The sequence below is a fragment of the Pantherophis guttatus genome, chromosome 1 (assembly GCF_059756535.1).
Source record: "Pantherophis guttatus breed Tessera chromosome 1, ASM5975653v1, whole genome shotgun sequence".
Classification (NCBI taxonomy): Eukaryota; Metazoa; Chordata; class Lepidosauria; order Squamata; family Colubridae; genus Pantherophis; species Pantherophis guttatus.
This window is the reverse complement of record NC_142063.1, coordinates 324909481-324931744: the sequence shown is the minus strand read 5'-3', so window position 1 is coordinate 324931744 and position 22264 is coordinate 324909481. Positions and strand designations below refer to the sequence as shown.

The following is a 22264-nucleotide window of genomic DNA, read 5'->3' as shown; positions in this document are numbered from 1 at the left end:
ATTGTAATAGAAGTTTTATTATTTCAAGTAGGGAGATAATTGAGCTCAGAATAATAGAGAACTTAGGCAATCAAATCGATCTTTAGCAGAAGGAGGGGTTTGTTTATTTTCTGTGCTGCATGTCACTTACAGAGCTATCTACTGTAAAAATAAAATTCTCCAGGAAAGTATGGTACAATAAAGAATGCTGCTCACGTGCTATTTTTTGACTCGACTCCCAAACCCCATATCCCAATCTTCCATTCCCTAGGTGACTACTGTGAATGAAGGGAAATATATGTATCCCAGGATAATGTTGCAGGATCCAATTTCTCAATCTCCCAGATGTGTTGGAGATTGAGAAGTTCTGGAGATTGAGAAGTTCCCTAAGGATGGGCTCCCAGCACAAGTCCAAAACCTTGGAAGAACAAACTTCTGGCCCCGGTGACCAACTCAGATTGGATCCTGCAAAACCTACTGTGCTCAATGAAAATAATTTAATACTACAGTAGTTTACAAACTGGATCCCTGCACCTGTTATTATCTAGTTATCTAGTTAGAGCTGGTTTGCTCTAGTTTGAACAAACCAAATATTTTTCTGAAAAGTTTATCCGGTTGGAGATGGCGCACACATTGATTCTACTGCATTGCTGGACACTTCCGGGTTTCTTCATGCTACTGTAGAAGAAATGGCAAGACTTGGCACATCTGAGATATCTGCATAATCCCTACTGTTGTGGCAGCCAACACAACCTCTTCCTGCAGATCTTGTTCAATAGTTGCAGTTGGAAAACCTATGTTGCATCTTGGGACAGCCTGCTGGAGGCTGCTGCTGCTACTGTTGTCACTCCCATTTGGTGAAACCATCACAGCCACCACTGCACTGCTTTCTTTTGATCAGCTCAGCCACTTTGAGAGTGAAGTGATTCTTGATGAACGCATCTTGTATTTTATGTACACTGAGAGCCTATGCACCAAGACAAATTCCTTGTGTGTCCAATCACGCTTGGCCAATAAAAATTCTATTCTATTCTAAGAGCAGGAACTGATCTGGTTGTTGCCTAATTTAAATAAAAACTCTTGTGTGCACCCTTATTATTTAAGAAAGAAGGATAATGCAAACGTATATTTTCATTAATAAACTCCTTGGGCACTTTTGATGAACTGCCCTTTGGGAAGAAAGGAACATTATGAAATTTCCAATTATAATGAATCACAAGCTTTCCGTGGCATGGGAAAATATTGGAAGATGAGCAAATAGTGGACTACATGCCTGGTGACAGGATCCAGAATAAACACCATATGTTGCTGATGTAGATTATTCTACAAATACAACTGCCTGATGGGCCTCCTACTTTACAAGCATAGAGCAAAGGTCCCTGTTTCTGATGAAAATATTTATTCTTTCAACTATATAAAGAATTTTTTTTTTATTAGGGGTCCTAGTCCCCTGGGGGTTTCTCTTGAACTGTTGCAGATTGGGTCAGGTTGCTGGTTGATGTTCGAGAGAAAACTTTTGAAAGAGCAGTGGAGACTTTCTCAAACACAGAAGATCGCTGGTGGGGAGCAACGCTTTCCTCAGGTTTAGTGGTTGCAGTGACTTTTGCATCCTCTTCTTCTGTGGAATGAAACAGATGATTAAAGAAAGAGAAGATTCAGAATACTTTAAGATATGGAATCAATTTTATCATTGGTTAGAAAAGAGATACCAATAACTAAATTGTTATGTATAAAAAGTGCTATAATTAGAATATTGTGTTAGTGAGGAATTGTTGTAATGGATTTGGTGAGAATGAAGATAGAAGAAATGACAAAAAGAAGAATTTTTGGAGACAACACTGAGATGTCACATGGAAGGAATGACTGATGTATTAAATGTTTGTTTGTCTAAAAAATAAAAAAAAAACTTTTTAAAAAAGAAAAGAAACAGAGCTCCTGTCAAGGGTTTGCATCACGGGTGGGTTCTACTTACCTTTACTACAGGTTCACAACGGGAGAAGCTTCTGCGCATGTGCAGATCACAAAATATGACGTCAGGGCGGGTGGGCGGAGCCTCCCGCCGCTTTTACTACCAGTTTGCAAGAACCGGAGAGAACCAGGAGCAACCCACCACTGGTTTGCATGCCTTAATGTATCATTGGGGCATATAAAGAGAGACTAGGAAAGTGAAGTGGCAATGTGGGAAACCATTGTTATTCCAAGGAGTTTAGTGTTCCTTCAGATTAAAAAATGTCTAGCACAGGGGGGGCCGGGGAGGCGTGGCCAGCTTGACATCACTCATGTTGGGGATGATTACTGAACAAGGTAGTTGCTAAATGAGGAGTAAGTGTAATTCAGCTGAATTAGCAGTGACACAAAGTGCATCTCAGAAGCATAAAATGATCCTTTCCAATACTGAGTAGCCTTTTTCTTGCCAGCTATTTGGAATCCAGAATCTAATGTTTTTTAATCAACCTTGAAATATACCATAAAACGTACTAAAGCAAGCACCAGGCGGATGTCTGGTAGTTATTCCCAGCTCAGAGGCTCTATTCCTCTCTGAGTTTGATTAGCGTTAAAAAAGCTAAGGTTACGGGATACACACCAACATACCTGGTTTAATGTGTGAACCAGAGTCTGGAGTTTTGACACTTTTGTCCTGATAGACAGAGGTAATCTGTTGAAGCAGAAAAATATCATAAGAAAATAAGAACCTGTCACTTCTATTTTAAATTTATTCAGATTCTTGGTCCAAGAACTACCGATAAATTTATCAGAATTGGGCTGCATATCCTTGGACTACCATTAGATGGCAGCACAAAAACAAATTTACTACTGCTGTTTTATATTGGTCATTTGGATTTTTGCACTCCACAACATGGCAGTACCATGTTTTCCTGAAAATAAGACTCTATCTTATATTTTTTGAACCCCGAAACTTGGCCTTGTTTTCAGGGAGGTCTTATTATTTTGGGGTGCGTGGAGCAAGATGGGGCTCCTCTTGCTGTCTTACCTGATTTCCAGCTCTGCGTTTAAATATTTTCGGAGAGGGCTTATTTTAGTACCTGTGCTCAAAAGCCTGATTGGGCTTATTATCAGGGGATGTCTTATTTTTGGGAAAACAAGGTAGCTCTATCTATACAGTAGAATCTAGGTTCACCCTACTGATTAAAATATGGATGGCTAGTTTCTGCCTAGGTTTGATCCATGAATCCTAGTGGTGTACGTAGTTTATCATTCACTAACTCACAGAACTTAATTCAACAACCATGGCTACCAGGGGTGGGTTCTAAAATTTTTTACTACCGGTTCTGTGGGCATGGCTTATTTTGTGGGCGTGGCTTGATGGTCATGTGACAATTCTTTAGGATTTAGCAGAGGTACTGGTCTACCAGGCTTTTAACTGCTTGCAGAGCTGTACCGGTCTACTCATTTGTTTTTGGAGGCACCGGTCTACCCATTTATTTTTGCAGGCACCGGTCTACTCATTTGTTTTTGCAGGCACTGGTCTACCTATTTATTTTTGGAGGCACCGGTCTACTCATTTGTTTTTGGAGGCACCAGTCTACCATCACACTGCCTTTTAACACTGATCAGCTGTAGGGCGGCCCTTTGAAGCCCCGCGGCAAGAGTTTTTTTCCTTCTAGCCGATCAGCTGGGACTCAGGAGGCAGCAATATATTTGGGGTGGGGCCAAATAAAAGGTAAGAATAACGGGGGGGCAGAACTGGTTCGGTGATGTCATATCGTCACTACTACCGGCTCGGCCGAACTGGGCCGAACTGGGAGGAACCCACCACTGATGGCTACACTTAATAATATATAAAACACATTGATGAATTAAACCATTTTGAGGGCTTTACTCAAAGCTTAATCAAAAATTTATTACATACCAATCTTTAAAACAAAGTAGGAGGGTTATTTGCCTTCTCTGGCTTTGAGAGTAATGATAGGGGCTGCATTAACAAAAGTTTATTTAATTTAAATATTATTTAAATTACCTATCCCCCATGCATTTAACTATTAACCTCAAAAGGGGTTGCATAATACTAAACCCACAGTCAAAATGTCTTCAATAAACCTATTAAGCACATTATGTGAATCCAGTTTATGAGTCAGTATGTTTGGGGTCTACAAGGAAAGATATTTTGTCAGCCTTCACCACAGGGAGAAGGGAAAATTTTGTAACACTTGGCATGGGAATTTTAGTTCTAGCCTTGTTTTTGCCGCAACCTTAATAAATCCTTAATAAAAGAACCTATCACTTCAATCAAATGGAGTCAAGGGTCTTTCTTTCTAGGGGACCAGCTAGGCAGACCTGACACCACCCCACAGCAGCACTCAGGTCTTGAACGTGGGCTTGCTAACCTCCATTCCAGTGTCCTAACCATATGAGCCACCATGCTCCTTATGGAAGCTTATCACTTTTAATAAAAGTTTGGGTCAGAAAAACTGGTACTGAACTCCTGGTTTTTACTCAGTACCAGAGGTTGTGCTAGAAGCATATGCCCCTTCTAATGCTTTTACCAAGCTCCATTTTTACAATGTTCTAAAACCAGAGGATTTTGTTTCTGAGACAAAGACAAAAAAGGCTCCCTATCTCCACAAGCAAGAATATACCTTTATGAACATTAACAACACTTTACCTCAATGGCAGCTGTTTCTTCTGTATCCCGGGAAAGATGCATGCCAACAACAGCTGAAACAAAATGGCAAGGAGGCCCCTGTTAGCATTTAAGTCCACTGTTTTTAAGGAGTAATAGTCTGCCCTATTGTTTTGGGAGGGAGGGGATTGTTCCATGTTCCTTTGCTCACAGAGCATGGACCCTGTAGTCTTCACTTGCCTGAAGGCTCTTTTAGCAAGGAAGTGCTCATATGAACTTTGCAACTAAGGCAAAGATGAGCAAAATTTTAGTAGTTGGGATATACATGCTTAGAATTTTGGAAGTGACTGGATGAGTGGATATGAAATATCTGAGGATATTCTGCTTTTCTCCATTGGGGATGGGAATTTCCAATTGTTCTATGTTTCTCTTAATATTTATTTTTCATTTCAGAACATGGGGAAAACATGCCACCAAATCTGGGCAATTGTATTGCTAAAATTTGATGGCACAGCTGGAGGAGTCTATAACACCACAAAAGAATATGTAACTTTGAGACAACACATTGCCCACTCCCCACCCCACCCCCGGTTTAAAGATGACAAAAAATAGCACAGAGTATTCAGATTGGCCTTTAACCGTTTCAAATCAGTTATGATAGTTATTACCTTTTTCAATTGATGTATCTTTTTCATCACTGGAAAACAAGCAAAATGAAAAAAAATGAAAAAAAGAATTATAGTAAAGAAGATACATATTTGATTATTCATATAATAAAAGCGGCTAGAATTGTATTTGCACAAGACTGGAAAGCAGATAAAATCCAGTTGGAAGGAGAAATTATAAAGAAAATTTTAGAATGTGCAGAAATGAATAGATTAACACTGAGAATAAAAGATAAAGAGGAGTCGATGTATTTCAGGACATGGGATAATTTTATGATTGGTTAGAAAGGAAATATGAATAAGGGTATTGAGATAAAATAGATAGGGAAAAGATGGGAGAAAATAATCAGAAAAATTGAAACCCAGATGATGCCTAGTAAAATGAGAAACGGGGGGGAGGGAAAAAGTGAGATTATTATAAAAATGTACTCAAATGATTAAATAGAAATAAATATAAATCAAATAAGAAATTGAAATGAGAATAGAGATAAACAGAAAATCGGGGCTGCTTGAATACCATTCTCGATTGAATTGAAAAGAGAAACAACAAGAGAGAGGGGAAGGAGTAGAGAGAGAGAGGAAGGGAGAAGAGAGGAGAGGAGAAGGGGAGAAAGAAGAAAGGGAAAAGGAGAGGAAGAAAAGGGAGGGGAAAGAGGAGTAGAAGAGAAGGCTAGAAGGGGGGAAGAAGAGAGGAGTGGGGGAAGGAAAGAGGAAGTAGGAAAGAGAAGGAAAGGAAGAACAAAGAAAGTAGGAGGAGAAAGAGGAAGGAAGAGAAGGGGAGGAGAAGAAGAAAGGTTGTGGTAAGGGTAAATGGTAAAAGAGCAGCCCCGAAAAAGTAAAAATTAAAAATGAAAGTTAAAAGATAAGATGAATGAAAAATGATGGATAAATGACTGTACATGGAAATGTGTTTATGGAAAAACAAAAATAAAACCTTTTTTGAAGAAAAAAAAAGAAAACAAGCAAAATGATATAAAATAACTATATTGAGATTAATAATGGTTAACAGAAATATGAGAAGAATATGTTACAGATACTTAAAATTGAAATATAGATGGAAGCTATAATATATGAGAAATAGACTATGTTAAAAGAAAATATATCAATGGACATAATGAATCAATTTTTATTAAGATGTTACATGGTATTACTTAAGAATAATTGATGACTATAAAAACTGGGATATTGTTTAAAAATCTACAACAATTGCAATAATTTGAATATTTTCAATAACTTTAATATTTTAATATTTTCAATATTTTTGATAATATATCTAAGCAAAAAAGAAAAGAAGATTGAAATAATATAGGACTATGAATTACAAATAAGAATTACTCAAAATGGTTTTTATACAAATGGTATGGTTAAAGAGAGAGAATTGTGGGAAATAATTGGAAAATTGTATTGTAGTCTTATTTGAATTAAGAACTATGTCTCAATGTTAAATTGCTATATTTTGGGGATTAGAGATAGGATCTAAATTTGGTGAAGTAATAAGGAAATAAAGATTTATTGAGCATTATACGAAGTAAAAAATGTGGGGAAGTTTTAGAAAGGGAAATAAGATTTTGAAACATAAACATGTTTGATCTGTATTCTTAATAGTGAGGATTTAGGCTAAGAATTGTGAAATGTATTATGAGGTATTAATTGAATTGAGATTTAAAATGGATTAATAGAAGGGTAATTATTTTGATTAAATAAGAGTAAACTTTTTACAAGATGGTAATAGGGGAGATAGATGATTTAAGATTAAGTATTGTTAATAGTGAGGATTTAGGGTAAGAATTGTGAAATGTACTATGAAGTATTAATTGAATTAAGATTTAAGGGGGGTTAATAGAAGGGTAATTGTTTTGATTAAGTAAATTTGACTTAATTTTTTAAAGATGGTATTAGTTGAGATAGGTGAGTTAAGATTAAGAAATAAGTATTATGGCAAAATAGAATATACAAAATTTTGTTAAAGATGGGGGAAAAAAACTGTATAAATTGATGACCGGATCAGGGCTCTGTTCTGAAAAGATGTAATTTGTGTGTTGGAAAAAATTAAAAAAAAAAACTTTTTGCAAAAAAAAAACAGATTATGAGCTGCAGCTTTGTATGGGTCTTTCTGCTTTTATCACTTGTGTTTTTCAAAAGCTCTAACAAGCTAATTTGAAGTCCTCATTAAAACTTACTAAAGTACTTAGTGCCCACACAAAGCAGTTACAGGTAGTCTTTGACTTATACCCACAATGGAGCCCAAAATTTATGTTGCTTTTTGATTTTTGTTTGTTTGTTTATTATACAAACATAATACATATACATCTAAATAAAAAAAAAGAAAGGAAAAAGGAAAAGGAAAAAAAAACCCCAATATTACAGTGCACCCCCATTCCCGGGAACCATTTTTTTCCCCCTTATATTTCTTCGTCTCTAACAGTGATGGCTAACCTTTTTGCCATCGCATGCCAAAAGTGGGGGTCACGCAGGGGGGTCGCGCGCATGCGTGCCCACACCCATAATTCAATGCCCCCCACACCCCTCACACTTTTGGCACACGAAGGCAAAAAGGTTACCAGTGGGCCCGGTAGGCCCGTTTTTCGCCCTCTCCAGGCTCCAGAGCCTTTCTTGGAGCTTAGGGAGGACGAAAACGGCCTTCTCCACCCCTCTCAGAGGCCCTCTGGAGGCTGGAAACTGCCTGTTTCCCATTTCCCGACTTCTGGTAAGCCCAGAAGGCCCGAAAATCATCTGGCCGGCACGCGCATGCACGCTGGAGCTGAGCTAGGGCAATGCTCGCATGCCCACAGATATGGCTCCACGTGCCACCTGTGGCACGCATGCCATAGGTTCGCCATTACGGGTCTATAACAATTAAAAGATATACAATATATTCCAATTGTGCCTTTATCCCCTCCAAAACAACATATATTCTTGAGTAGGTTTATTCCCTTTGCCTTCCACCAACACTGATTTTATGTTGCTAAGTGAGATGTTTGTTATGTGAGTTTTGTCCCATTTTACGACTTTCCTTGCCGTGTTTGTTAAGTGAATCGCTGCAGTTGTTAAATTAGTAACACGGTTGTTAAGTGAATCTGGCTTCCCCATTGAGTTTGCTTGTCAGAAAGTCACAAAAGGCAATCACGTGACTCCGGGACACTGCAACCGTCATAAATGGTAGTCAATTGTCAAGCATCCGAATGTAAATCACGTGACCGTGGGATGCTACGATGGTCGTAAGTCTGAAAAAAACAGTACTAAGTCACTTTTTTCAGTGATGTTGTAACTTCGGTCACTAAACGAACTGTCGTAAATGGAGGACTCCCTGTGACTGTAATGATTAAAACATTCAATATAGTAACATTTGAAGTAGATTGGGTGGAAGGGGAAAAAAATAATAAGTGTGTGACTCTCATATATTGAACGTAGCATGTGTTATGTGCATGCCTGTGAACATTTCAGAATGGTGGCTGTCATCGCAAAGAAAACCTGTCTCCCTATCAACTGCTTGTTGTATTGAGCCTGGAACTCAGAACTTCCTCTAAAGCAGGGGTCTCTCCAACCTTGGCAACTTTAAGCCTTTGCTGCCCGGAGAATTCTGGGAGTTGAAGTTCGCCAGGCTTAAAATGGCCACAGTTGGAGACCCCTGCTGTAAAGGACTTCCTTTAAATTTAAAGACTGTATTATGAAAGCAATCTTCGGAATCACTCTGTAGGCCTAACCAGCCCCCAAATCCTTACCTCTTGGTACCCTCTGCAAATTGCACACTAGGCTGCAAGGACTTCGGAGGGGTGCCCTGGCCTGTTACAGTAACAGAACCAGGGGAAGAGGCGACAGCCTAGGGGAAGAAAAAAAAAAGAACATTACAGGTAGGACCTCAGGGTTCCCAACGCTCCAGCCAGTGCTTCATTTGGAAAGCAGGAACATTTTTTTTTAAAAAAAAAAGAAATTTAAAACATAGGAAGCCATTTCTCCCAAAACTACATTCAATGCAGTGGTGGGTTGCCCCCAGTTCGGACCGGTTCACAAGAACCAGTAGTAAAACCAGCGGGAGGCCCCTCCCGCTGCCCCGGATGTCATGATCAGCAATCTGCGCATATGCAGAAGCAAGGCACATGCGCGAGCAAAGCAAGCGTGTGTGGACGATCCCATTGTGAACCGGTAGTAGGTAGAACCCACCCCTGGCTCAATGGGTTAATTATCCCAAAGGTGCTTTTTCAGGAGGCAACTGGACTTTCTTATTTTTTCTTTCAGAGCTGAAGAAGCTTCTTGGATGAGAATAGAATGGAGTGGAGCGGAGCGGAGCGGAGCGGAACGGAACGGAACAAACAGAACAGAACAGAACAGAACAGAACAGAACAGAACAGAACAGAACAGAACAGAACAGAACAGAACAGAATAGAATTCTTTATTGGCCAAGTGTGATTGGACACACAAGGAATTTGTCTTTGGTGCATATGCTCTCAGTGTACATAAAAAGAAAAGATACGTTTGTCAAGAATCATAAGGTGCAACACTTAATGATAGTCATAGGGTACAAAGAAGCAAGCAAATCATACTAAGAAACAATCAATAGAAATAGTGCTATGTAAATATGCTATGTATAATTAAGCATTTTAAATTTAAATAGAATAGAATTCTTTATTGGCCAAGTGTGATTGGACACACAAGGAATTTGTCTTGGTGCATATGCTCTCAGTGTACATAAAAGAAAAAATAAGTTCATCAAGAATCATAAGGTACAACACTTAATGATAGTCATACAAATAAGCAATCAGGAAACAATATCAATATAAATTGTCAGGATACAAGCAACGAAGTTACAGTCATTCAGTCATAAGTGGAAGGAGATGGGTGATGGGAACGATGAGAAGATTAATACATGTGAAAAGTCTTCAAAAGAAAAAAAAACAGGAAAGTCCAGTTGCCTCCTGAAAACACCCCATGTTTGGAATCGGGAGGGGATCGCGGGTTCGGGCGGCAGATCCCCTTCCCGATTCCAAACATGGGGTGTGTGCAGAGACAAAAAAAAGTGCACCGTGTTTCAGGCGGCGGATCTGGCCAGGAGGAAAGAGAAGTTGAGTCTGCTGAGAAGGAGGACGGGGGCGCGCGGCTCTGCAATGTGAAGAAAAACACTTTCAGGCAGCAGCGTTACAATCTCCTCCCTGAATCCAAAGCACTTCCCAGTTCCCCGCTGCACATTGCAGGGCAACTGGTTGCCACTTGAAGTGCGACTCTTGAGAATTTCTTTGGGGAATCCGGGCAGCAATGGCTGGAAAGGAGGAACCTTTAGGGGCTCCCATTCAGCTTGGCTTGGCTCCTGGGCGCAGAGAGGGGTTAGGCGGCGGCGGCGGTGGCTCCTCACATTGCTGGGGAGTGAAGTCAGCGCAGCCAGAGGGGTGACCAGCCGCAAATCGTGGCACCTGCCTTGTTCCCCAAAGCTGCAGGGCAGATTTCCCCCCCGCCCCAGATCATCCCGAAGAAGTGTGTTCCTCAGGCTGTGCTCTGTCTCTCCCCCCAGAGCATGTGAGGGGTCTCTTTGGGGGAAAGCGAGTAGTCCCTGCACCTCTCGCTTGCAGGAGGAGGAGGAGGGCGGTGCCATCTTAAATGCTGGTAGGCAGAGGTAAAATACTTTTTTCCTTGTTTTCCTCCCCCAAAATTAAGGTGCGTCTTATACTCCGGTGCATCTTATACACCGAAAAATATGGTAATCTTTTTTTTGCTTCCAACTAAGCAAGCAAAAGATGAAACACATTTATAGTTTTTCTTCAAAAAATGGAAAGACAATCTGAGTCCTAGATAAACAAGAGAAGGTCCTCTTTCACCTTTACCTCATGTAAACGGTTTGTCAGAGACGGGGATGTAGAGTCATCTTTCTGAACTGTGGGGAACCAAACTCCATCAATGCTGGACCCAGCTGACAAGAATTCACTGGTAGAGCCGTTCCTTCTCCAGATGGATGGCTTTGTTTCTAAGGAGTCGCGTAGCGTGTGCTGCATTAGAAGGAGAAGAGAGGGGTCTTAAAACTATTGGGCCCACTTTGACCACAAGTTATCACTTCCATAGAAAACGTGGTACGATGAATTTTTTTTTAATCCTCCTTTCTCGCTGTGTGTGTATGTGGGGGCAGCTGGATGGCTGCGCCCTTTATATCTAAAATACTCTTTCTGACTGAGAATAGCACATTATTGCACCAAAAGGTCTGTAGGAGCTCATGACCCAATAAATGTGCTATTTTGTAAGGGTCTCAGAGTTTTCTTGTAACCGCTATATTAAAAATTCTGATTCCTCAATAGGATCTTTCTAGGACAGAGGTCAGGCATGTGATATTCTTAGCAATATACAAGTAATCCTCATTTAACAAGTATTCATTTAACAGCCGTTCAAAGTTACAACAAGCTCAAAATCTGTTATTTACATCCCATTTTCAAAGTTATGACTTGCTGCACACCCCTCACAGTTACCCAATTGCATTTTAAGGTCCTTGGCAACCACCTCACATGTACAGCCAGTTATAGCATACCCTGGTCAGGTGACTGCAATTTGCAATACTGTCAATTTAAGTGTTTGATGAGAGTTTACAATTGTCATTAAAAACAGTTGGAAAATCGAGTCAGGTCACCTATTGACCTGCTTAACAATGGCAACAACTGACAACCAAAATTCCGGGCCCAACTGTGGTCGATAAATTAGGACTACCTGTGTAGCAATTTCAAGATATTGGTGATCTTGCATGAGATTTGAGATTTCAAGCAATTTTTAGATGTCGGGAGAGAAGCCAGATGCTTCGCAACTAACTCATATTTATGACGGTTGCATTGTCCTGGGGTCATGTCCTGGGATCCCTTTTTGCGATCTTCTGACAAGCAAAATCAATGGGGAAGCCTGATTCACTTAACAACCAGGTTTCTAACTAAATGACTACAATGAATCACTTAAAAACTGTGGCGAGAAAGATCATAAAATGGGGCAAAACTCACTTAAGAAATGTCTCACTTCGTAACAGAAATTTTGGGTTCAATTGTGGCCGTAAGTTGAGGACTACCTGTATAGGATGCATTCTCTCAATGCCTTGGTAAAGCCCCACTTGTGAATTATCTACATGTAGAGTTGCCCACAGAAATTATCCTGCGAGGCCGCCTTTCACTGAACTATCCGCTTACTGAAATCACTGTACTTTCATGTGGTGGATGATAAGGTGGAACCGCAAAATAAAAAGATGTGTGCTCCCTCAGTACTTGTTCCTCCTCGTCACTCTCACTCGTTTCTTCGTGAATCTGTTTTGGAGGGTCGTCCCGTGAGTCAATGTCGTGGGCTACCAGGCGAATGATGAGGTCTTGCTTGCTCTCCACATCCTTCAACAGTTCCACTTTTGTGATGTCTGGCCTCATCAGGCTTTGGAAAGAGTTTCTGCAGACAGGCTGAAATCCAAAAGGGAAGCCAACCAACATGTCACATGGGTCTACTGGTCCATTTTAAAATCAGTTAATATTTAGGACAGTGAATCCATAATTAAAATATTCTTTATGGACAAGTCACCTATCTGAAATGGTCTAGGTTCTCCTGCTTGAGCAGGGGCTGGACTAAAAGACCTCCAAGTTTCCATCCAGCTCTATTCTATTTTAAGTGTGATTGGACACACAAGAAATTTGTCTCCGGTGCATAAGCTCTCAGTGTACATGCAAGCAACAAAGTGATAAATCATACATCATAAGATATAAACCATAAGATACCAATAGAAGAAGTTAATAGGAATGATGAGAAGGATGATAGTAATGGAGCCCTACTGCGATCACGTTATACCTCCATGTTTCCCCATATGCAGAAGTTTTATTGGGGATAAAATTGGGGATAACTGGCAAACAGAGCTCCCATGTCTACAGTTTTATTAACATTTAGGTCCTCTATGGTTCTGAATCAGATGGTTTTGGATAGAAATAGCAATAACACTTAAGACTTATTCACCACTTCAGAGTGCTTTACAGAGTCAGCATATTTTCCCTAACAATCTGGGTCCTCATTTTACCGATCTCGGAAGGATAAAAGGCTGACTCAACCTGGAGCCGGTAAGCATCAAACTGTTGACAGTGGGCAGAGTTAGCCTGCAATTCTGCATTCTAACCACTGCACCACCACGGCTCATAATGGGCAGGCTCCACTCTGGTCATAAGTACCACCTTTATGGTATTTTAATTCACCTTTAAAACTCCCAAGGAGTTGAAGTCCACACATATTAGAATATAGAATAACAGGACTGGAAGAGACTTTGGAGGTCTTCTAGTCAAGCCCCCTGCTTTAGCAGGAACCGTTTATCATTCAGGACAAATAGTTGCCCAATCCAATTTCTCCTTAAAAACCTCCAGTAATGGAGCATCCACAACTTCTGGAGGCAAGCTGATCCACTCATTCAGTCACAACTGAAGTTGAAGGCTACCAGTATTACAAAGGAAATGATATGGGCCTATCCGCAGTCATCAGGGAATATTTGGAACCCATTACCTGGTAAGGTCAGGTAATATACTGAAAATGACAAAGATAAAAAGCATTCAACAGAAGCCACTTCAGTTCATGCAAGCAGTCTCACCTACCTCCTTGGGTTTCACCGCAAGACGCCCAGTCATATCCAAAGATGGGCGCCTTTCCTTCCTTTTATTGGTTTCAGGAACACTTGCAGCCGCCAAGCTATGGGTGAGACTTTTGCCTGATGCAGAGGCTCTTCTTAATTCTTCTAAACTCAAACCCACCTTTGATAAACATGTCTTTTTCAGTTTCTCCAGGGGTTCTGTTTTTATGGACAGCACTGCTAAATGATCTCCAACTATGTCTGGGTCAACTTTCAGGGGCTTTTTACCAATATAAGGGATGATCTTGACTGACCCGCCATCTGACGGCGATACGTTAGCTGGTGTGGATTCATCTCGACTTTCTGACATACCGCAGAGCTCTAATAGAGACGCATCTTCCTCCAGTTCCATATGGGAGTTAACTTTAGCAAGGACTTTGCTTACAATGCGGTCCAATTCCAGGGCACTGGAGGTTTCGTTTTCTGAATTATCGCCCAAAGACTTTTCTGGGTTGCTGCTGGAGATCTCATTGATAATGATACTGGCTACTTGCTCTGGGAATATCACCTGCTTGGTCGTCATGTCCTTATATAATTCTTTCTGAGATCCTGATTTCTCCAGGACGTTGCTGATGACAGAATGGACAACTTGGTTAACTGCCTCTTCGTACCGTGAATCCAGTACTGGCTGATGATTTGAACCGACAAGATTGATCTTGTTCTTTAATACCTCTTTTTCCACCGATGTTTTTAGCTGGGCAGCAATTTCATTTACATCTGTTTTAGATAAGCTTTTTTTCTTATGAATTCCCAAATCATACTGTGCCACTAGGATTCCTATCAGGAAGCGGCTTACGATCTCTTCCAGGAAAACAACGGACACTATGGGAGTTTGAGCATCTGGGGAGTAGTTTAGTTTTTTTCCTGCTTCTATGTCAGAAATAATTTTTTTGAGAATTTTTTCAGACTCCAGCTTTATCAAACTGGGGCTGGGTATCTCTTTCTCCGAGTCAACGACCGGCTGGAAGTCATGTTTAGAAATCTCACTCACCATGAAGCAGGCAACTCTGTTAGCAAAGTCTTCGTTGCTGTTAGTTAAGTCTTCATACAGAGACGTTTCAGAGTTGGAGTGTTTTAGGATATCCGTGTAAACGGAGTCAACCACTTCTCCAACTGCTCGGCTATCTTCGGAGGCTAAGTCTTCTGAGTCATCATGCTGCCACACTTTAAGTTCACCATTTGAGAGGAGATTCTGCAAGGAATTAATAATCTTTCTTGCCGCTTCCTTCATAGATGCAACATTGCTTGTATCCACTTCATCCAGAGGAAGAGAACTAAATATTTTTGTGAGAAGTTTAACAGCTATCTCCTCTAAGATTAGAGAAGATAAACCTTTCAGGTGGGATCGCAACTGTGTCTGGCCCTCTGATGGCTCCAAACTAGCTCCATATTGATCCTCAAGAGCCTTTTCAGCTTCAATGGCTTCTTGCTGTCGGTTTAACTCTTCTGTAAAGTACATCTGCATCTGATTCCCAGAAATCTCTTTGATCACAATGTCCACAATCCTCTCCAGAAGAATTGTACAGCCAGTTCTGATGCACTTTTGAACGTCGGATGTGCTTCCAAATTCTGGCAAAAGATTGTTATAGATTGAGTTGGCTACCGTTTGACTGACAACACGGTTGGGCTGCACACGGTCAAGATACTTAACCTCTGCATTTTTGTTTTTTGAAATTTCAGCCATCACTTTGCTCAGGAGCTTCATGTGAATAAAATCAAATTCTGCACATCGCTCTTCTGTATCAATAGATGGAGAGAGTGTTGTAGGAAGAGGGAGGATTTTAGATAGGAGGAAAGCAAGGACATCATAGATAAATCTCTGAGAGACTAGAAATGGACATGGTGTATCTATCTGGGATGGAGTACTGATTTTCTTCACCTCTGTGAACACTTTTTTAGCCATTTCTCCAAATTCAAAAGGTTTAGAGGCTGGATTTTGGAATGTCTTTGATTGTACTTCCTGAATCTGGTAGCCTAAAATTTCTTTCTTTATTGCACTAGCCAATTTTTCTGCAAGCGTCTGACCATTTTCCTTGTCCATGCAGATTGAGACTCCAGATCTCTGATCTTGCAAAATGCTACATAAAGCAGCATGGATAATTTTAGCAATCTCTGCTTTTTCCACATCTGGGAAATTTTGCCCACCTTCAGGTATTTGTAGCACTTTTACTGGGGATTTTGCAAACTCCTTTAAGATGGATTCAATTAAATATTTAAGTGAAGGTTCAGCCTCAGCCTCTTGTTTCCCCACCAGACACACACTGGCTGTAGATGTGAGCAATTTGCTAATTAATCCACTAAAGATATCCTTCAAGAAGGACGCTGAATAAGTATCACCTCCATTCTCAAACTGCATTAACTGGTGTCTTGTATGATAACCTTGTTTTGTTTTATTTAGAAATCCTGTTTCCATTAGCCCTTCAGCTGTGCTTCCCTGTTTTCTGTTCGGAGATCCAGAGTTCACATAGACTGTTTTACAAATATTTTGTACTATGTCTTCAATAGTTTTGCTGGCATCAGAACTTGGTTCTTCCTTCAAATGGCATACAGCGGGACTTCTCCTCCCTTCTGTTGGATCAGGAGAAGCTGATCTACTATCAGGGAGCCAAGAAGGAAATATTCGATGTAATATCTTGACAAATATATCTCCAAATACAGAACCAGAGGATGGCGGTTCTGGGAGGAGAGTTTCGACTCTGTCAACAATGGTTTCCGCTTCCACAAATGAAAACAAATATGGAGAAGTGTCAGCAGTAAACAAGGGCAACAACTGAAAACCGGAAATATCTCTTATTATGATGGGAGCCAGTTTTTCTGCTAACAGGCAGCTGTTTGTTTGAAAAGCTTTAAAAATCTCAAACTCTGACCCAAATTGTTGCAGTAATTTTTCATAAATAGAATTACTTATTTGAATCACTTTTTCAGCACCTATCTGTGGAAGGCAGATATTCTCCCCTGTGCTCTGCATGACCTTAACGTCTGACATTTTAAATTCAATTACCAAACCATTTACAAGTTCAATCACTAGACTTCTCATCTCATGCTCCGATGAATTAGTGTCCTTAGAATATGCCAAAATATTAGGGGAAGATAAGAATTTGCAAAAGAAAGCAACGACCACATCCTCTAAAAACTGGGCAGAATAGATGCGCTTGGAAACTTGTTGCCTTTCTTTTTGCCACTTAGAACACTCGGAAGAATCGTTGCTACTTAAAAATGGGTGGAAGTGGAAGTTTAAAATTTCTCTGATGAGTAATTTGGCAATTTCGTGCACAGCGCCGTTCCCCTGATCCAGGAGAGTATTTTGAAGTTCACCTTGAGATTGATACTTTTGCAAAATCTGATTATACACTGAATTAGCAATGTCTTCTTCAGTCTCTTGATCCATGTCTGGGATTCTCTCCGAGACGTTTTCCAACTTGACTTCATGGGCCGAAATCTCTGTAACGACACAGCCTTTCAGGTTTGCAGCCATCTCGGTAAAATCGGTTTCAGAAAAGTCATCATATTTTCCAGCATAGTCACCAATGTTCTCTGGATTGGGGAATAATTTCTCCAAGAGCTGGTTAAGCATATTTTCTAAAACCATGCAAGGAAATACAGTTATTCCAGAGTCTGGAATGATCCTAGCATCATGGTTTACATAAGATGGTGTATATTCTGATGTTAAAGACTGAAGATGATGCTTAAACATTTCATTAATAATGAAACAAGCTATCTGTGTGACATACAAATTATTTAAGCTTTCTTTGTCTTCTGAGAAAGGCTGCTGCAGCAGAACCTCATGTAGAACATCACAATACACGGATTCCACCATGTTCTCTATTGCTTTTTCTGAAATACCCATTTCTTTTTCACTGCCATAAGTGCTGGTCCAGATGGCCTGTTTCAAAATTATTGCCCTGATGTCCATCTTAATCTGGGCAAGTCTGCTTTGCAATTCAGATCCGTATAGACCTTCTCCTTTATTGGAAGTTGCACTAGTGTTAAAAGCTAATGGGAAAATATAGGCAAGTAACCTACTGATGAGAGCTTCTAGCACTGGATAAGAGAGCACAGTGACATAAGGCGAAACTGAAGGCTTCTCCTGAGGACCACCTTGTTCTTCCATCAGATTTTCCTGGATGAAGCACTTTGCTTCTAATACATTTGATGGGCATGCTGAATGAAGCAGGTGATCTACAGCTTCTTCAATTTTTATAGTGGTTGTTTGACAAGGCGAAGCATCCCCTACATCTTCTGAATCTTCTTGAGATGGAAAACTTCCTATAGAACCCTTGTAAGATAAATTCTGGTCTGCTACATTCACCTCCGGTGGAGCGGATCCAAGAGGCTCGTCAGGACCTTCCTGAACTTTGATGTGAGCTTTTGCAAGCTCTTTTGTAACTGTTTTTGCCAACCTCATAGCTACATCTCCCACATCTTCCCCAGAGGCACCAAGAGGGATGTCTGAAAATGTATCAGAGATTTTTGAAAGCAATTCAGAAATAACATTTCCCAGCAAAGAAGTAGGTGAACTTTTACTGTTTCTCTCAATGGCTTCCCTGAGGTCCAAGGGCTTGATAGCAGTTCTATAAACTTCTAATCCACCCATAGAGTCTCCCGCAGCAGCTCTATCCCAACCAGAAGTCTCCTCACTGGATACAAAAGCTTCCACGTGCTGTTGGAGAAGGTCTCCAACAAGAAATCCAGCTAGCTGATCAATAAGGGCGTTGCTCTTATTTTTCACATCTCTCTGGACAGCTTCAAGGGAGCCCGATTTCTGTATGATCTTGCTGCACAAAGAATCGGTCAGGTTCTGAATATCCTCCTCAGAATATTGATACTGTTCAGGGTGTGTATCCTTTATAACTCTGATTTCATGTTTTAAAAGTTTCAGCCGAACATCATTGAGCAATTGAGTGGAGAGCTTGCTTAAGTCAGCTTCTGACATGGCCGTTTTATTCCAAGTGGATGAAGCAGCTCCAGATGCTGTGGAAGGGAAAATCCTTGCGAGTAGACCAGTGATTAGATCTTTTAGGAACCCTGATGATAATAAGGTGCTAAATGGTGGCCAACTCTCATCCTCATGGAATTCCTTGACTCTAACAGCATCGCTAACCTCTAGTGCAGGTAAACCTGAAACTCTAGACAAATCTCCAGAAAACAGAGGGTGTAAAAGATAATCAGAGATGCCTTTTTCAATCAATCTTTTAACATTGTCATAAATAGCATTCTTTCTTATGCAGCTGACATCACCGCCTGAAATCATCTGTTTTTCTCTCGCCATATTGTTGTATACAGAATCTACCACATCATCCATGACAGCAGACAATGGGGCTCCAAGGCTCTGATCTTCTCCTTTTTGCACCCCGCTAACCGAAGCTCTGCCAAACTGCAAGTTGATTGAACTGGCTATCCTTTTAACCACGTTACCAAGCTCAATTTCAGGCTGCCCTTTAGACATTTTCTTTTCGTCTAGAGAAGCAGAAAATATTTTAGATAAAACTCTGGAAACAATTTCTTCTAAAAACTTAGCTGGGAAAACCTCAGTAGAAGACACTGAAGATTCACTGATGCTGTCTAAAACCGTCCTGACTATATTCTCAGACAAGGCTTCAGGCTCAGGATTTTCCAAAAAGTCTTCATCTTTGGAAAGAAAAGTCTGAAGGTGATGGTTAGTGATTTCCCGAATTATGAAGCTGGTCATGCAATCGATAAAAGCAGTATTCCTGCATTCCACATTCTTTTGTATAGAGAGCTGTGAGCCAGACTTTTTTAACATATTTCTGTAGACTGAATCAACCATGTTCTCAATCTCTTTCTCTGAATGTAATCGGCATCGATCATCCTTTTTTGCTACCCAGATTTTGTGTTTTGAAATGGACTTCATTACGTGTTTGATTATATAGGAACAGAGCTCATTAAAGTCAACTTCTGACATCTCTCTTTTGTCTTGGTTGCAGGGAGTGTCCTCTGAGGGTGGGAAAAGCTGAGTTAGGAGTCGACTTACTACTCTTTCTAAATATTTCTCAGACAATATAGTAACGTACGTTGGAGGAGGTGGCCTACTCCTTCTCACTTTAGGAAAGCAGACACAGCGCTCAATGTTTTGAATAATGGGTCCAGGTTTAATGTTTTTGAAAGCACTCTGAGGTAGTCTCCTAAACACTGCTGGTGGCAACTGGTAATCCAAAATTTCTGTCAGGATAATTTCAGCTGCCCTCTCAGCCAGATTCTCTATGTCCTTTCCCGTGTCTCCCTCAGCAGCTAACTGGAATCCAAACTCTCTTAAAATGGAGTCAGCTATTCTGCTGACAGTTCGACTATCCACAAGTGAGAAGTACGATTTCTCCTCAGCTCTCTGCAAGACTCCAACACCAGCTTTCTTAAATTCTTCCATCAGTGCATGCACAAACAATATGTTCATCTCATGAAGGTCGATACAAGAATCTCGGTCGTATTTGTTCTGCAGTGAAGAAAAGATCTTGATCAAGAGCTGAGAAACAATGTCCCCTAGAAACAGTGAAGAATAAATAGCAGAGAAAACTGGCTGGAGTTGATGGTGATCTCCATGTTCTGTCACTGTCATGACTTCTTTTCTGTAGTACTTCTTTTTGCAGCTTGCAAACAAAGGTTTTTTTGCAGGTAATGTGTAGATAGGTACAACTGGTCTACGCTGCATTGCTGCATCTAGAACGGACCGGTTTCTTTCTCTTTTTCTCATTTGACGCCTTCCTGGACTAGTTGCCCTAGATTCTGATTTTCTACTTCGTGATGGGGGACACATTTCATTTTTACCATAGCGGCCATGCTTTTTATTAAACCCTTGGCCGTGTCCTTTTCTAGAGCCTGGCTTTGTGAATTCAACCATCTTTTTTGAAGTTCTCATTTGTCTGGGATGCTCAATGCTGAAGGAAAGCTCTGTCATTACAGGTTTTACCAGAGTGTGAGCTAAAACATCCAGGGCTGATTCACAGGAAGACATTCCTGACTGAGCCTCCACCCATGGGTCCTCTATGTATCTAACATCATAGGTAAAAAGGGAGGTGCTGGAATCAGACTCATGGACTTTAAACTCTTTATATGAATAGGGCAAGACTTCCTCGTCATACTTCCTCATATCACGAAGCTGTTCATTCTCTGGAAACTCATCAAAAGCAAAAGTACCCGTAAAATTATCTGTCAAGAGGCATTTATCCAAAAGTGCCCGGATCAGCTTTTCACTCACAACATCCAAGAGGACAACAGACTTGGGAGACAGACCCAAATTGCTGTTAAATAGGTCATTGCTAAGTTTGCAAGCATGTGGACACATTGAGGAATAAAGTAGCTGTTTTTTAGTTGATCTATTCATATTTTGATAAGGCATCATATTTTGAGAGCGGGCATCTGGGTAGGACCCGCCGAAATCATTCTGTGACTGATCAGGCCATAACGAATCTAAAATGATGTGCAGAACTTTGTTGACAATATTTTTTGACTCACTGGTTTTCAGGCTACGGATGAAACTGTCCAAATTAGAAGCAACATTGCTTAGCCTCCTGTTTTTAAGGGCTAATTGATCCATTGTGGAGAGACAGGACGTCCTTTTGACATCACTGGAGCCTCTACAATCACCCCTAGAAGCTCTACTTAAGCGAGGTGAAGACATCAAATGCGGTTGAGACAAACTATCTCCAATTCTGTCTTGGTTTGCACATCTGCTTCTCATTTCAATTTCCGATGACAATACATTATTAACTTCTTTCACAAGAGGTTGATAAACATTATCAAAGTCAGCCAAACAGAGAGGTGGGACAAAAATTCTTCTTGATCTCTTAGCCTGAAAACCTTTTCTGCTGAAACTCTCTTGCAAAATGTTTCGTTCACACAAGCTATTGATGATAACCTCAGAAATGTGGAATGCTAACTCTTCAATGTTCATAGGAGGGTTTTTAGAGCATCTCAGCCCATGTTCAGGACAGCAAGCATCTACAGAGCAAAACATTGAAAGGGACCTTTCAAAAAATTCATTTTTTTCTGGCATGTTGTGGCGTGCACTGGGACTTGAAATGCTGTACAGCACATTGGAAAGAACTGCTTGAGTCAAAGGTTCCCAAAACACATCATGGCATGAAGACTGCTTTCTACCAGAAGGCAGATATGTATTTCTCCAGATTTGATCCTGAATCCACTTTGATTCAGACTGGATTAGTTCTTGTTTCCATGCTGGCAAAGGGGTCCTGCAGGACATTTCATCCAAGGCATCTGCGGAAGTAAACATGAACAGATTACTACTTCACAACTGGGGCACAATAGTTGAAGATGCAATTTGAGAGATGAAACATTAGGTTGCATGGTTTTCCTGCAATTGGCACATTTTGAGCTAAATTAATGGATTTATCGAAATCGATTTACGGCAAATAGTACTTGTCACAGAAACACAGGTTCATATACTGGCTACACACAAAG

At 40.5% G+C, this 22264-nt stretch overlaps 1 protein-coding gene across 7 annotated transcripts in view; it reads right to left on the bottom strand.

The window, feature by feature from the left end:
* Window positions 1-1361: 1361 nt before the first annotated feature.
* The window catches only part of FSIP2 (fibrous sheath interacting protein 2), a 69679-nt gene continuing 48776 nt past the window's right edge, over window positions 1362-22264 (bottom strand). For 4 of the 7 annotated variants that reach the window (XM_060693143.2, XM_087883396.1, XM_087883399.1 and 1 more), the window contains exons 18-25: window positions 13797-22060; window positions 12372-12629; window positions 11040-11201; window positions 8949-9046; window positions 5230-5258; window positions 4604-4656; window positions 2572-2635; window positions 1362-1597 (exon numbers count right to left, since the gene is read on the bottom strand). In XM_060693143.2, coding sequence (XP_060549126.2) covers window positions 1422-1597; window positions 2572-2635; window positions 4604-4656; window positions 5230-5258; window positions 8949-9046; window positions 11040-11201; window positions 12372-12629; window positions 13797-22060 — 9104 coding nt within the window. In that variant the 3' untranslated portion in view covers window positions 1362-1421. The remainder of the gene's footprint in view (window positions 1598-2571; window positions 2636-4603; window positions 4657-5229; window positions 5259-8948; window positions 9047-11039; window positions 11202-12371; window positions 12630-13796; window positions 22061-22264) is intronic. The other 3 variants (XM_087883395.1, XM_087883397.1, XM_087883398.1) reach the window with 3 other exon arrangements.